Raw genomic sequence first — 14,672 nt, 5'->3', positions numbered from 1 at the left:
TCCTCCAGTAACTCATCCCAGTTTTTCACCGGAAGAGCTCAGAGAGATTTCATTCAAACGCAGAAGGTTTCATCTGTCATTTAGAAGACAGCAGTGCAACTGGGGACTTCCCAATAGGCAACAAGCAAGCAAAAAATATGACACAGACAACATGTTCTGTCAGTTACAAATGAAAGACAGCTTACTAAATCAATTCTGTAAGTATAGTAATATACACTTCTAGACAAGAAACCATGTAAGGTGTGGGAAGACAGATTCTATCAGTTACAAAGAGTTTCCAAGAAGCTGCTACAATGGCATGTGCATGCCCATGGCTATAACACATTGGTCACTTTCACACCCATGTTGCATTACTTCTCATTTGCACTCAGAAAAAGCATTATGACCTGCTTCCGAGCCCTAAAGATGTATGTCGATATGTCCACTCATTCTGCTACAGTAACATCCTATATGAAGAGAGTGGAGCAAATCTGACCCTGCCCTCCCGTCATCTCTTTTTAAACTCATTGTTGCATGTGCACTCTGACGAGATTCCCAGGCGCACACGAGAGACGGCCTGCTTTGGTGGGACTGATAGCTCAGACTTGGAGGATGATGTGGGGATGGCTGAACCAGAACAGTCTCAAAGCTCACACTCTGACAACCGAATTGTTGCTGTAACTGACAGGCCTGCACCTGCTCTGGAGGAAAGTAGCTCAAGGACACCCACGTGGCCCAGTCTTCCTCCCTCCTGTGGGAATGAGGCAGACAAAGGACGGGAGGGGGGAGATTTCTCGGAAGGAGAACACCTGAAGGTGTGGACCCCAGGGCCTGTAATCACAGCTGCAGGCTGGACCAAGTAGGGGCTCAGAGTGCAGAATGGAGGCGCACGTGTTTTCACAGTGCCCCACCTTTCAGAGACTGGCCCCGAAGAGTTCATAAGCAAAGCTTTGGGTAAAGGGGGACAGAGAGGGGTCAACACTTCTCCTTGTGTTGGTTCAGAGTCTTGTGAATGCTCAGATTTCCTGTGTAGAATAAAGTTTCTTACAAGAAGTGCTGCAGTGGCAGGGGACACCCAGCTCACAACACTCACTGGGACTGCTCACTGTGGCCATTTTGGTCATCTAAAGTCTTTCAAGGTCTTTCAAATGTCATCTCCAGCATTTCTCATGTCATACCAGCAGGACCATGGATGTCTAGCTCAAACACTCGGCTGGCCTGCAGGAATACATGGGGCTCCTTTCAGCACTACAGGAAAGCCAACTTATATAGAGGGAATGAGCTTGTAAGCCAGTGTGGATGGCACGGAGGCATCAAACAAGTGCCTACAGGAAGGGGCTTATTCACATGTGATTGTTTTGGAAGCTGATAGTGGTTAAGAGCATGGGACTGGGATTCAGACGATCCGGGTTCGAGTCCCCGCTCAGCCATGGAGCCAACTGGGTGACTTTGGGCCAGTCACAGACTCTCAGCCCAACCTACCTCACAGGGATGTTGTTGTGGGGATAAGATGGAGGAGGAGAATGATGTAAGCTGCCTTGAGCCCTTTGTAGGAAAAAGGCAGGATATAAATCCATAAATAAATAAATAAATAAAATTATATGAAGATCACCAAAGACCTCATCTGGCAATGGGCCTGTGACTTCAGTAGCTGTTGTTGGCACAGCAGCATTGGCTCATGGCAAAAGATGGACCTGTAACACTGGTTCAGAGGAGAGGAGAGGAGTTGGAAAGGGTATCTAAGGCCATTGAGTCCAACCCCCTGCTATGCATTTATTGTGGTCACCAATCCAGCTGCAGGCCCAGGCCTTTCCATCTTAGCAAAGGTGACTCAACATGCTAGCTCTGTGTATAGTTATATAGGCAGACCATGCTTCTCCAGAAATCTGTGCCCTCACTTTGAAGGTGTAGTGCTTCATAGGATGAGATATTAAGTACAGTACCTCTTTATATTGTTTTGGCTTATACACTCAGTAAATAGGGCTGCTTGCCTCTGAAAAGTCAGGGTAGTGAAGTAGTTAGTGGCTGGTTTCAGATGACATAGCAAGCCCTGGTGGGTTTTTACCATTGTTAGTCTGTCATGTTCTCTGAACCCAGTTGTGGTATGCCACTGTGTAAGTGTGGACTTTAGCAACTACAGTAAGAAACAAAGGTTTCTTCTGTAATTTCTCTGTACCACCATGGCTTGTGTTGTCTGAACTCAGATTCATGGTTTCCAGGTTCCTGGTATGCAACTACTACAGAGCCCCCTTGAAAAAGCACCAACTGTAAAAATCATTCCAGTCATCCAGCCTCTATGTGGAGACAATGAGGAAGAGGCGGACAACATAGGCTGGGATTGATGCATCTTGCAACTGAGTTTCAGGTGCAGTGGCTAATGGGACACATGGCAACGGTGGGAGAAGTGAATAGGGAGGATGGAAGCCATGATAACAGAGAAATTAATTGATCATCTGTCAGGTAGATCATGGTAAAAAATTCAGGAACCATACTAACCATAACAGTTTGCTTGTTGTGTTGCGTGAACCCAGCCATTGTGTTGTACCAAGCCTCCCTGGACCAAGTCTCTGCTTAGCCATGATATTCACCTAGTGACCTTGAGTTGGTCCCTCTTCCTCTCCTAACTTACTTTCCAAGGTTGTTGTGAGAATAAAACAGGAAGGACCATGCATGCCACCTGAGCTTCTTGATGGTTACAAAATTACTGCAGTGGTCACAACACAAAGCTTCGGTGTATACGTGTGCTTGAGTGTACATATACACAGTGTACAAATGGATAAAGCAGAACAACAAAATTATGAGGGAATGGCCGAACAGAAAACCCTTCAAAATTAAACTTTTTTTTTTCTGGCAGCTGGTCTCGGACTCCCAAAAACCACCCAGACTGATTAAAATAGGACTACTTGGCCACGCTTTCTGCAAATGCAGAACAAATAGTTACCAGCAATCTTGTCATAAGGGCTATCAACATTTTTTTTTCTTTTTCTAGGCTAGGCTTACGATGAAACTTGATCAGTGCACAGAAATCAAAACAGTAATTATCAATATTTGAAGAAAAAAACTCATGTCATTCCTAGACTGAGTAGCACATACATTGCAGTTAAATTCTCTGTCATTATATCTACAGAGAATTGGAGTTTTATATATAAATTAATGAGGACTGACTCTTGTGAAGTTAGAAATTATTTGTAAAAACAAGGATTATTTACCTTTTCTCCCATTTCACCTTTGTCACCCAGCAAACCAGGTTCACCCTGAATTGGAGAAAATATAAAGATCATTTAGCATAAATAACCTTTTTTAACAATTTAGCACTGCTTTTCATTTTCTCCCATTTGCACTTCTCTGTCAGAGAAGGAAAAACTACCTACATTTTATTGAAAAATTACAGAACGTATTTTTTAATCACAAACTCAGTAGCAGGGTTTCTAACACTGCAATTCTATATACACCTACTTGGGAATAAATTCCAGGAATTTTAATGGGACTGCCTTCAGAGTAAGTATGTATAAGATTGCACTATAAATAAACAAAAATGTCAGGTTCATACTGCCTTTATTCCTGGCTGTTTTTGCCTCATCTTTAGGAATAAAAATATTCAGATTGGAAAATATCTTCCTCTTGATTAAAAGTGGGCAGTTAAAATATAGCCCATGGACTTCCTCCTTGAAACATGAGAGTCTTAATAGAAAAACTCGCCATTTTGCAGAAAACATCCACAGCATACCAGATAACTTGCAAGTTCTAGCTGAACTGAATGAAGCTTGCACACTTTAGCAACTTCTTATGAGCCTGTACAGTTGAGATAGTGTCAGATCTTACCCTCTTAGGTCCTGTTGAATATTGGTTACCAGCTCCTTTGGATATTAACAACCTTTGCTAGCTCACCACTGCACTGAGCAACCTATTCCTTTGTGCTGTATTCTCCATAATCACATGAATGCCAAGCAGAGAAACAACCTGACTTAATAGCTAAGATCACCAATGGCAGTATTCATAGTAAAATACTCAATGCCATTTCCAGTGGCAGTTTTTAAAATTAGCAATAGAACAGCTGACAGCTAGAGGCTTTATTGCATCTGCACTTAAAATTGGGCATTCAAAGTGGCCACTCAGGACTATTTCCAGTAAAACAATGCTTCATTGATACCTCACGGGCAAGTGCCTAGATATATTGTATGGCTTTCTTGGGCAAACAGGATGGAAACTAAGGTTCTGGAATCCCCCTACCTCACATTCTGTAGTGTAGTTTATACAAAAGTAGCCCTGCAGACTTGTCCTCTCAAGACACTGTCACAATTCCTTGTCTAAAAAGTCCTTAAACTTCAGCATCCTTCCTTGATTTTTTTCTAAAACCAAAACATGCCTGGGGTCTAAAATGCCCCCTTCCCCGATCTCCATAAGAATAGTTCTAATGGGTACGTTATACTCCAAAAAAGAAATGGTTTAATACAGGCCATCCTGGTCTCTTTTTTTAAAGCTAAGATTATTTGCTAAAACCTCCAGTAAATGGAATAAAAACATGCTGCAGGATGCGTCTATATGGAAGGCCCCAACACTACCGCTCAGAAGACATCAGGCAGCTATTCCATCTTTCTCTCCTATGCAGCTTTCCTGTGCGAGCAAAAAGATGGAAGAAGTGGCTGGAAAACACGGGTGGGCTACAAACCAAAGACCGTATTGTCTGGACTCCCATAACATTCCTCAAACGAGGCAGGGTGATTGCACAATACAAGCCTTGTCTGGAAACTTTCACAGCCTTATTGATGTGATTTTGTACGACAATAAGATACCCCAGATGTCAAGCTGGGAAAATATAAATGCAAATGTCTCGATATTTAGGTGTACAAGAACTCAGATAATATGCTAAGGAGGGAAAAACAAGAAGTGGCTGTATGGTTTCAAGCAAAATTTTGGGAAACAATATCCAAAAATACCTTATGCAACTCAGAAAAAGGAAATCAGGATAGCTCTACTAAAACTGGAAAGGGTGTGGCTTATTCTACAAACAAATTCACTAACATAAATGACTACACAGTAACAATAGTCTTTTCCTTAGTAAATATTCAGAAGACATACTTGATGATATTCAGTACACACTCCTATATTCCCAGTGATGTTTAGAAGCAATAATATGATTGCTTTATGGCATAGTATCAAGCAATGTTTTCAGCAGAAGACAAAGGTGGAAATAAATCAATACTATGTCTTCCTTCTTGCCATCTGTGAAATACTTTTGCATTTTTTTACTTCTCATATCTGATCTTTTCATCGTGGAGTTTTAGATGACATATATGGAGTTATCCAATTTCAGTGCCAAAACAACCCTCTGAGTTAGGCAGAAATATGGAAACTTGGTAAGTGCGTTTAATAGTCACCCAAAGAACCTTTGGGTTTTGGGGCACCATAGAAATAGAATAGAACAAAAATAGATAAAATAATAGCTAAAGGAGGATTTGGTTTCTGCATAAAAATGCAACATTCTGTTCTAGATGCTATATAAAAATAAAACGAATTTGGAAAGGACAAATAAGACACTTCAAGCATCAAATCACATTAAACAGATATAAACTGGTTCTACCTTTTCACCAAAAGCACCAGGAATACCAGGAGTTCCAATCTGGCCATTTTCTCCCTGAAATGAATTGTATATTTATGAATATATAATTGTAATGATTTTATGTGAACTATGATTTGATATTTCATATCATAGCATATTTGATAGGAATAGGAATACATGGTTTTTGAGGAATCATAAAGAAATGATGTAAACATAAATAATATTTGTGTCTCATGTCGACCTTATTGGAATAGGACAACTTTATATTGCTCTAAGCCAACTATTGTGCAGAGGGATAGAAAAATCAGAACATTTACTGAAGTTAAAACTTATTTGTAACATACCAGGTGGTGTGTGAAGAATATTTATGTCCCTGAGCTGCCTTTTGGTTTCAGAATGCTTAAGAAACCTTGTTCACACCTCGCTAAGTGAAGATCAACAGCCTACTTGAAAGATGCAGTGCCCTGAGAACGTGCAATAAGAGTGCATGACAGCCCTACTGGATCAGGTCAGGGCTCCATCTAATCTAGCTTTCCGTTCACACACAGGCCAACCAGCGGCCCACAGGACACAAGCACAACAGCACATTCCCACCCATTTTCCCCAGCACTGGTACACATAGGCAGTGGTGGCCTACAGCCATCCCAGCCATGGTGGCCAGTACTGCACCTTGCAGTGGTGAATTCCACAGCTTAACTATCCACCATGTAAGGATTGCATCCTTTCATCTGTCCTGAATCTCCTGCCAACTGGATTAATGAGACAACGCTGGGCTGCAATATTATGAGGGAAAGAAAATGTCTCCCTCTCCACTTTTCCCCACAACGTGCATGATTTTGTACACCATCTCTCCCTTACTCACTTTGTTCCCAAGCTAAGTGAGGTTGTGACATTTCATCAGAGGAGAGTTGATCCACCTCTTTGTTCATTTTAGTTGCCCTTTTCTGCCCTTTTCCAGCTCTACAATACCTTTATTTAAGTGAGTTGATCAGAATGATACGTAGTACTCTAAGTGTAGTTACAAAGTAGATTTCTATAAGGGGAATTGAAAATAGATCTTGGCAGTTCTATTTTCAATTCCCTTCCGAATTACAAACATATAGAATTTCCCTTTTCACAGCACCCACATACCAGGTTGGCATTTTCATCAAGGTGTCCCCCACAACCCTAAGACCTCTCTTGGTCAGTCAACCCCATCAATCTATACTTGAAGCTGAGATTTTTAAAATCCCAATGAGCATCACTTTACACTTGCTTTAAGCAGAGGCAGTGCGATTCCCAAGCCTATGGCCATGGGTTGGCCCCTCTCAGTAACACATTTCAGTCTGCCTACAATTCAATTGTGGGGCTTAGACAGGGACAGAAATGGGACAAAAAGCCTAGTTGCTTGGGTCCCACAGTTACTGAGGCCTAATTTACAGCTGCCCTGCAGTCTTTTTAGTGCTTTAAGCTATGAGAAAAGGCAACTGAGATGGGGGCAGGTTTGGAGAGGACTCCCATTTTTATTTGGAATCAAGAACCAACTGATTTCTACAATTTTGTACCCTTTCTGCTGAGTCCTATTGCAACTGTTTTACTGAATATTAAATCATGGGTCATGCTAGGAACCTTTACGCATAATTTTGTGCAATGCAGCTGATTATTCCTTGCTAGGAGCCTTTCCACATAATTGTGTGCAATGCAGCTGATGAGTCCAGTGATTCATTTCATATAACTGCTCAGTGGCCTTGTGCATGCTGAGCAATCACTGCTCTCTCACTGGAGCATCTCCTTGCTGGTGGTTTTATCCTCTGCAATTCAGAACTCTACATGTATAACCTAAACCCCAGTAACCCAAACCCCAATATAAGAAATTGTTTCAGAATCACCAAGCTTATCACCAAGCTTTTATAAAAGCATTGAGTAAAAGATGAGAGGGAATAGTTTGAGACTAGAGATCATTGTCTATTGTCTTGGCAGTGTAAAAGACAACAGAGCTGAATAACAGTGTAACATCAGGGCCTTTTGTCTTCTGCAGTGGTCATGGCAACACAGTGACCTTTTCTGATGACTAGACAAACATAGGGCAGCCATGCTGTCTTTTTGATGCTACTTTATAAAGTTAGAGCTGATTCTACTATACTCTTGCATGATGTTATTTTTGTTACATGAAACACTAAGAAACAGAACATGCTCCCATCAAGACATGCACAAGTACTTGCAGGCTGAGAACACAGCTGCATGGGTGTATGAGTGTGTGCTTCTTAAAATGAGAAAGCTCTGCTTTGTTTCTAATTGCTTCTCCCAGTTCTATCAAAAATCTGAAACATGTTAAGTGGAAGTAGCAAAGAACTCATACTATTGAATATATGCATATACTCTATTTTAGCAGTGCAGCTACGCCGGAGACATGTTTCCCCTTTCTTGACGAGCAAGAGTTCAAGGAACTGTTTCAAAGTGATGGGCATGGTCTGCTCGGAGGAGGCTCTTCTTTGCACAGATGTGGATCAACCCTTTCAAGCTCCCACACAGGAGGATGTTGGGCGATGCAGCACCAGAACCTGGGCAGATTTTGTCCCATGGCCACATTGCACCTAGTGCAGCATTCTGGCTTTCTTGAGTGAGTGGCTGCCATGCACATAGATGGGAAAGAGTGTGGATGGACAGCCACACACACCACTGGGACATACTGGAGTCCAGGTTGCCGTCTTTCTCCTAATGGGACCCCCAGTGAAAGCCAATATTATGTGCAGAGCCCTGGCCTGAGTTTTGTTCTTCATTCAAATTCAGAGTGCAGCAAATGGGGGGCTGTAACTAAACACTGCAGCATCTCCTCTCCAACCAAGAACGTGCCTGTTCAGGTTCCTGCCAGGCAGCCATGCCCTCCTCCAGGATATTATAAGGGTGTCTTCATCGACCTGATGCCCCTTAAATGTGTTGGACTACAGCTTCAATTCCAGTGACTATGCTGACTGGGGAAGATGGGTGTTTTAGTCCACTTTTTCTGGAGGGAATGCTGCTCTAAGCTGTAAGAAACTCAGGCTGAGTGTTCTTGTCCTTGTCTTTTCCAACAGATAAATAAATGTACTTAACCCCAAACACTCCTGCTCCTGAGCTGCTTTGAGAGAGGAATTGCCCTTTAGGGTTTTATCTTTAAAAAGAAAATGTTCTGTACTTTTCTATACTTTTTGGAGTTCTCCGAACACACTGATGCCCCTCCTTGTTTCTCAGTGGCTCCATTTCTGTCAGTACGCAGCACCTGAGTTTGCTAGAGAAAGTGAAGGAAACGTGGGAACTGCTATGCATCTCTAAACCAAGAGATAGGCAAAAGAGCTAAAAAGCTGTTGAGGCCAATGTACTACTAAGCAACTTGATTCCTGTCCCGGGAGAACAATGGGGAGGAAAAGATGATTTCAATGTGTTAGTATTTAAATAATACATGTTATATGGAAATCTTAAATTATTTAATCAATGCAAGTTGTGATGTATCAATAAGTCTCTGCTGATTTAATTATCACTATGAATTTTGCATGTAGGCCCATGAGGCAGCTTTATCAATTCTACTTGCATAAAACAGTAGCACAGGCTTTTCTTCTTGCTAAAAGTATCTAGTTTTCAGACTTCTGAAGTTACTTTGGTTCTCATGGGTGGGTCTGAGCTTTCATGCAGGAGGAGGAGGAGAAGGAGAAGGAGGAGGAGAGGAGAGGAGAGGAGAGGAGAGGAGAGGAGAGGGGGACTAAATAATGTCAGGGAAGGGGAAGTGCTCTGGAGAGCCTTGCTTCTGACACCATTTCACCAATCAGACTCGTCCAGCAGAATCTAGAGTTCAACACCTTTGGTATACCAGCCCACTGCTTTTAAAAAGGTCGTGGTCAGATCCTTTTCAAAAAGTCACGCTAGGACCCTCTGGTACTGGATTCAGATGATCTCTATCGCGTGTACCATTTTGGAGTAAGAAACTCAAAAATATGATAGCCCCTCAAATCTAAGTACGTCTTGGTCTAGTTTGAATTAAAGGCTGCCTTGGTCGCCCCTGTGGAAGACTTACACTGGGTGATGGATGGCCTGCTAGTTCTCCTGAACCTCTCGGCAATCTTCAGTAATATTGACCGTGATAGCATTTGGATTGCCTGGCTAAGGTGAGGTGGTGGGGAGTATAGTAGAAGGAGGATGCAGAAGGTGGTTCTGGTTGACTCCTGATTCATCATTCCTTCAGTCCTGTGTTTTTATATTGCATGGGAAGACAATTTAACCATATCATGATAGTGTGGGTTACCAGTCAATAACCTGAATTTGCCATCTCTTTCCTGCTCCTTCCATATCTTGTGGTGAATGATATAAGATTGTGTACAAATACAGATTTCAGCAAAGGTATTTTTAATGATGAGCAATATGGCTCAATTAATATGAGTAGCATGAAGATCAGAAGTATTTGACCTATATCTTGATTTACCTATATTTATTGTCTTATTAAATGTTGCCTATGAAATGGGTGGTGGTAAGTATCACTCTATTTCTTTGTAAAGGTAACCCTTTCCTTTTATATCTGCATTAATCTGCCTTTGCTGTGCCATCAAAAGCTTGAATAATGTGCAGTGCACAGTCCTCATCTAGTTTTCACTAGAGTTGACCCATAACAGCTTCCTCATGTGGTTCTATTTCTGGTTGTGGGTCACACTCTCCAGTTTTGTAATCAATATATATCTCAAGGCCGGATGCGTCTCTGAGCCAGGTAGATCCTGACAACAGCCAAGATGTACAGCCAGTCCCTGAGGATGAGGAATTCTCAGACACAGATCAGCCCCCTCTGCTCTTGAGGCATCAGCAGAGGAAGGAGGCCTGACTGAATGAGCATGAGAGGAGGTTGCAGAGTGTCCCTCCCAGGGGGATGGGATCCAGGCATGTTCATAAGGAGAGTTCCTGGAGGTAAGCACTAGATTGCGTTCAACAAGCTGCTGTGTGCACGCTCAGAGATCCGTTATGGGTGATTTGTACTTGGGAGCAATAAAGTAAGTTGCAAGGGAAATGGTCTGTGGCTGGTGATTGAAGGAGGAACCTCAGCTCACAACTCCCTTTCCCTTTCAGTGTACAGGCTTTGCCGTCTTGGAAAATGTTGAAGCCAACATATCAATGTTGGACCATTGCATAATTTAAACTGCCATTTTAAACTGAAGCAGCCCCAAAATAATATAAATTTGGAGCCTTGGAAGCCCCAAAATGATATAAATTGACACAGGAAATGCAAATATTCTATAGTTACATGTATCTTCCTAAATAAGCAGTGTCCAGAAGTGGGCTGAATGGCAGTGGCTCCTCCGAAATTTCCTTTATAAAACTTGAGGGGATGTTTACTTTTGTTTATCCTAAGAATAAAAGAAAGAAAGCAGGAACTAAGTGTGAGGGTAGGGTTTCAGTTTCTCACTGCTGGGGGTTTGTGCAAAAATGCAGCCTGCAAAGGAGTTTTGTATGCATACAGTGAGTGGAGGGCCCTATATACATTAATGGTAATGAATCTTGATGTGTTACGAGTGAGCATAGAGAGTTTTGGTAGGATGCTTACCTCACCAAAGCTTTAGGATGGCTAATAACAAGCGCTCCTGAAACAGCTTGGCTGCATCCTCATGATGCAGTATGAGGACCTGAAAATTCGAAGAACTGTGGGACCTCCAGAAAAGCACCCCAGAACATGTTGTTGACATGCCACACCCTCACCCATATCTCACAGAAATATGCATTTTATTGTTCAACCATGAGAATTAAAAGAGACTTGCTAAGAAGTATTTTCAGCTTTCCTATTTGTGAGTGTTAGTATTTTGTAGATGCCTCACATACTTGTGTATAAAAATGTCAAAGTAACTATGAATATTAAATCTTGAAGCAAATGTGTGAAAAAAAATCAAGATTTTTTTTAAATGTTATTTGGATTATGATGTTTAGCAAGTTGTCCTGGCAAATGTAATGTAGCTTAAATGTCATAGAAGTTTTACCAGAAGGCTGAGAAAAACTATGATGGGTTAAGAAAAAGTTCTATAAAAGCCTGCAGCCATAAAAGCCATTTCACACATTTTATGAAAAACCAGGTTTATGATCAAATGTATACTCAACTGAGAGCTGAGGTCAATTGCAATGAGCTCCTGTGTGCTATGCACGTTTAAGATGTAAAGCATGTATAATAAAACATTTTAGGCTTCTAAAAAAATCTGTGCAAAATAGCCCAGAGATATTTCAATCGTGGATAAAGAAAAAGTTCTCGTGAAATTCCTTTGCATTGAAGGAACTTTGTGCTTTACCTGTGAATGTGCAGAATAAATCAAAGAAGCTTTGCTAGCTCTATCTGGCTTTAATTACATGGCCTGAAACATCTGACTGTCCAGATGGTTGCATTCTCAGCTGACAGATGTTTGGACAATTTGGTGCTAAAGCAAATAGCAAATAGCAAATAGCAAAAAGTTATGAAACTAAGTGTTAAAAGTTGAATAGGTGTTGGAATGGGACTGTGTATCATGGCTCAACTTCTTTTTCAGCTTATAACTCTTGGACACATATTGTGGAAGCTGGACTGGGATATTGTTTCTAAGATTAGAAGTAAAATTCCTAGATTCCATCTCCTTCAGGGAACATCATGCAGAGCATATAAAGAACAGTGGCCTCGGCAATATACGTGGCCTTTTCTTGTCACCAATGTCAGAAGGCTAGCATGCGTGACTGAAGGACAGGGCCCATGGCAACCAATATCTTTCGTTGTCATGCATCAGACTACAGTAATATCTTGGTTCCTGGTTCCCAGAAATCTCCTGGTTTCCAGGGAAGGCAATGTTTTGCAAAGACAGATACCTTCCCGGAAGTCCCAGACACTAGTGGTGGAAGCTGGGCTAGAGCATGGATTTGGACTGCAGGCCTAACCCAACCTGCAGAGGCTTTCCACAGATGCTTTGGTTCCCTCTATGTGGCCCTCCTGTTCCTTCCCTAAGGCTCTTACCCCTGTGAGCACCATCTCCTGGCCTGGAGGCTACCCTTGCTATTCCATGATTTATGACATCCAAGGGATTCTCCGATGCACTATCCTTACTTGCACCTAGACTGGACTGCTGCAGTGCCTTCTATGCAGGCCTGCCAGAAATGACCAATGATACACAATGCAGTTTCCAGAGCAGGTTTCTTCAGCGACTGCTCGCACTTGCATAAACCTGTCCAAGCTCCAGAGATCCTGCTGGATGGCCTTTATCTGTGGGAGATTCAACTGGTAGGTACCATGGACAGGGTCTTCTCTACAGCGATCCTGGAATTGTGGAATTCCTGTCCCATGGAGATCCACCAGGCTGGTCCACTTCTAGGTGAGCTTTGACAACAGTTTTATTCCACCAGATATTTAATGTATGTTTTCACTGCTAAATTGTTCTAATTGCTGCTAATTAGTTTTATAGAATATTTTATTAGTAAGTTATTGTGATCTGGGCTTTAGTTTTTGTTCCTGTAATTTTAATTTTGGGTGCTGCATTGTGCATTTAAAATTAGATGAAAAGAAGCTGAAAAAAGAATAAACAAGCAAACAAAAAACCTAAACACATAAAATGGATGGGAAATATCAAGTCCATTTTCTTTTTTGTTTCAATACCAGTATTTATGAAATAGAGACAGTCAAAGCAGCCACTTAATTACTGTGTTCAGTTAATATTTTATCTGACTCCAGTAACTGACTGGGAGACCATGGGAAGAACTAAGGCAGGACTACGGATAACATAAGTGTGCTTGCTAATATATTGGTGTACTGCAGTATTTGACTAGATACATCCTCAGACAGTGGATAATTTACCATATTTATTATTTTTGAATACTTATGTTGACTAAGCTTTCTTCTCATTGCACTCCATTAAACCAGCAATGTATGCCCTGCATATTTCTCGTTCCCCCACTTTCTCTTAAAGAAGTTGACATCGTGCTTCTACTGTGACAACTCCAGAGTTAATGTTATCTCTCTTCAAGTAAAGTATGATGACAGTTTGTCTCTCATTTATCATGGAATAGAAAAAGTCCACAATTATTAGGCATATAAGAATTTTTTCTAATGAAGATGATCTGCCTATGAGCCATAATCATACCATTAGTTTGGGGTACTGGAAGAATATACCAGGTGAATCTCTCTTAATAAGGACCAAAATAGGCAACAAATCCCAGAAAAACAAACAAAAAGTGCTCATTACAAGTACAGTCAGTGAAGCCTATTAGAGATTGAATGTCTCTTACAAGACCATGTAAATGAGAAGATATATAAGGTAAATCACTGTTTTATATGATGGAAAGGTCATTTCTAAATGGAAATAAGATTATTTATACTCTAATTACTTTCTAAAATTGCCAGGCTAAAAATGTTGGCAGAATTTTTTTGGCATACTTTTCTAGGAATAAATCCTATTCAACTCAGTGCATAGACTGGTCCATGCGTAGACTTGTCCTGCCAGTACATGAAATGTACATGCAGTTTAGTCAAGGAGTCCATGCAATAATGAAGTTCACATAACACTGTTGTAGCAACTCATGATGTTATTCAAGTATTTGAAAACCATTTCTAACAACGATTGGAGTTGCATGACAGGCTTCAAGCCATGGTAGCTTAGATGCTTCCTGAACATGGATGGTTTTGTCAGGGTGATTTTATTTCAGCTCATAACCCACGCCAACAAGCCACAGCTCGATGTACAGTTTGCTTGCCCCATGGTGGCTTGCTGCAGCATTGCCCCACCACCGGCAAACCGAACCGCCACGGAGCCGCTTAGCAAGAATGGGAAAAACATCTTGCTGCATTTGCCAATCAGCTAGTGGATGGCTACCATTGCATTGCTTGGGGTCAGCTGGCAAAGGCTTCCCCACCTCCCTCCCTGCAACTGCTCTGAGCCATTTTGTGCTTGCAACAGAACAGTGTGACGTTTTGTTATCAAGCTGGGCTGTTAAGGCCTCTTTTGCAGCCCTGGTGGGGGTATCCATGAGCACCCCTTCAAGGACATTGGTTGGGAAACACACAGCGTACATCCCAAAAAGCAGCAGTGGAGCACTTTGCAAAATTCACTCTGGAGGTGCTTGGGGGGAAATGGACAAAGGGGGGTGGCAAGTGCCCTTAGCAGCAGAATCCTGGGGTTTGGGGCAGGGTGCTCATGTA

General features: G+C 41.7%; 1 protein-coding gene across 1 annotated transcript in view; it reads right to left on the bottom strand.

Moving 5' to 3' along the window:
• The window catches only part of COL19A1 (collagen type XIX alpha 1 chain), a 213,541-nt gene that overhangs the window by 121,089 nt on the left and 77,780 nt on the right, over positions 1-14,672 (bottom strand). The window contains exons 9-10 of the mRNA XM_044421897.1: positions 5,561-5,614; positions 3,189-3,233 (exon numbers count right to left, since the gene is read on the bottom strand). Coding sequence (XP_044277832.1) covers positions 3,189-3,233; positions 5,561-5,614 — 99 coding nt within the window. The remainder of the gene's footprint in view (positions 1-3,188; positions 3,234-5,560; positions 5,615-14,672) is intronic.

This window comes from Varanus komodoensis, unplaced genomic scaffold (assembly GCF_004798865.1).
Source record: "Varanus komodoensis strain SLA01 unplaced genomic scaffold, ASM479886v1 scaffold12, whole genome shotgun sequence".
NCBI classification, from domain to species: domain Eukaryota; kingdom Metazoa; phylum Chordata; class Lepidosauria; order Squamata; family Varanidae; genus Varanus; species Varanus komodoensis.
This window is presented reverse-complemented; position numbering and strand designations above follow the sequence as displayed.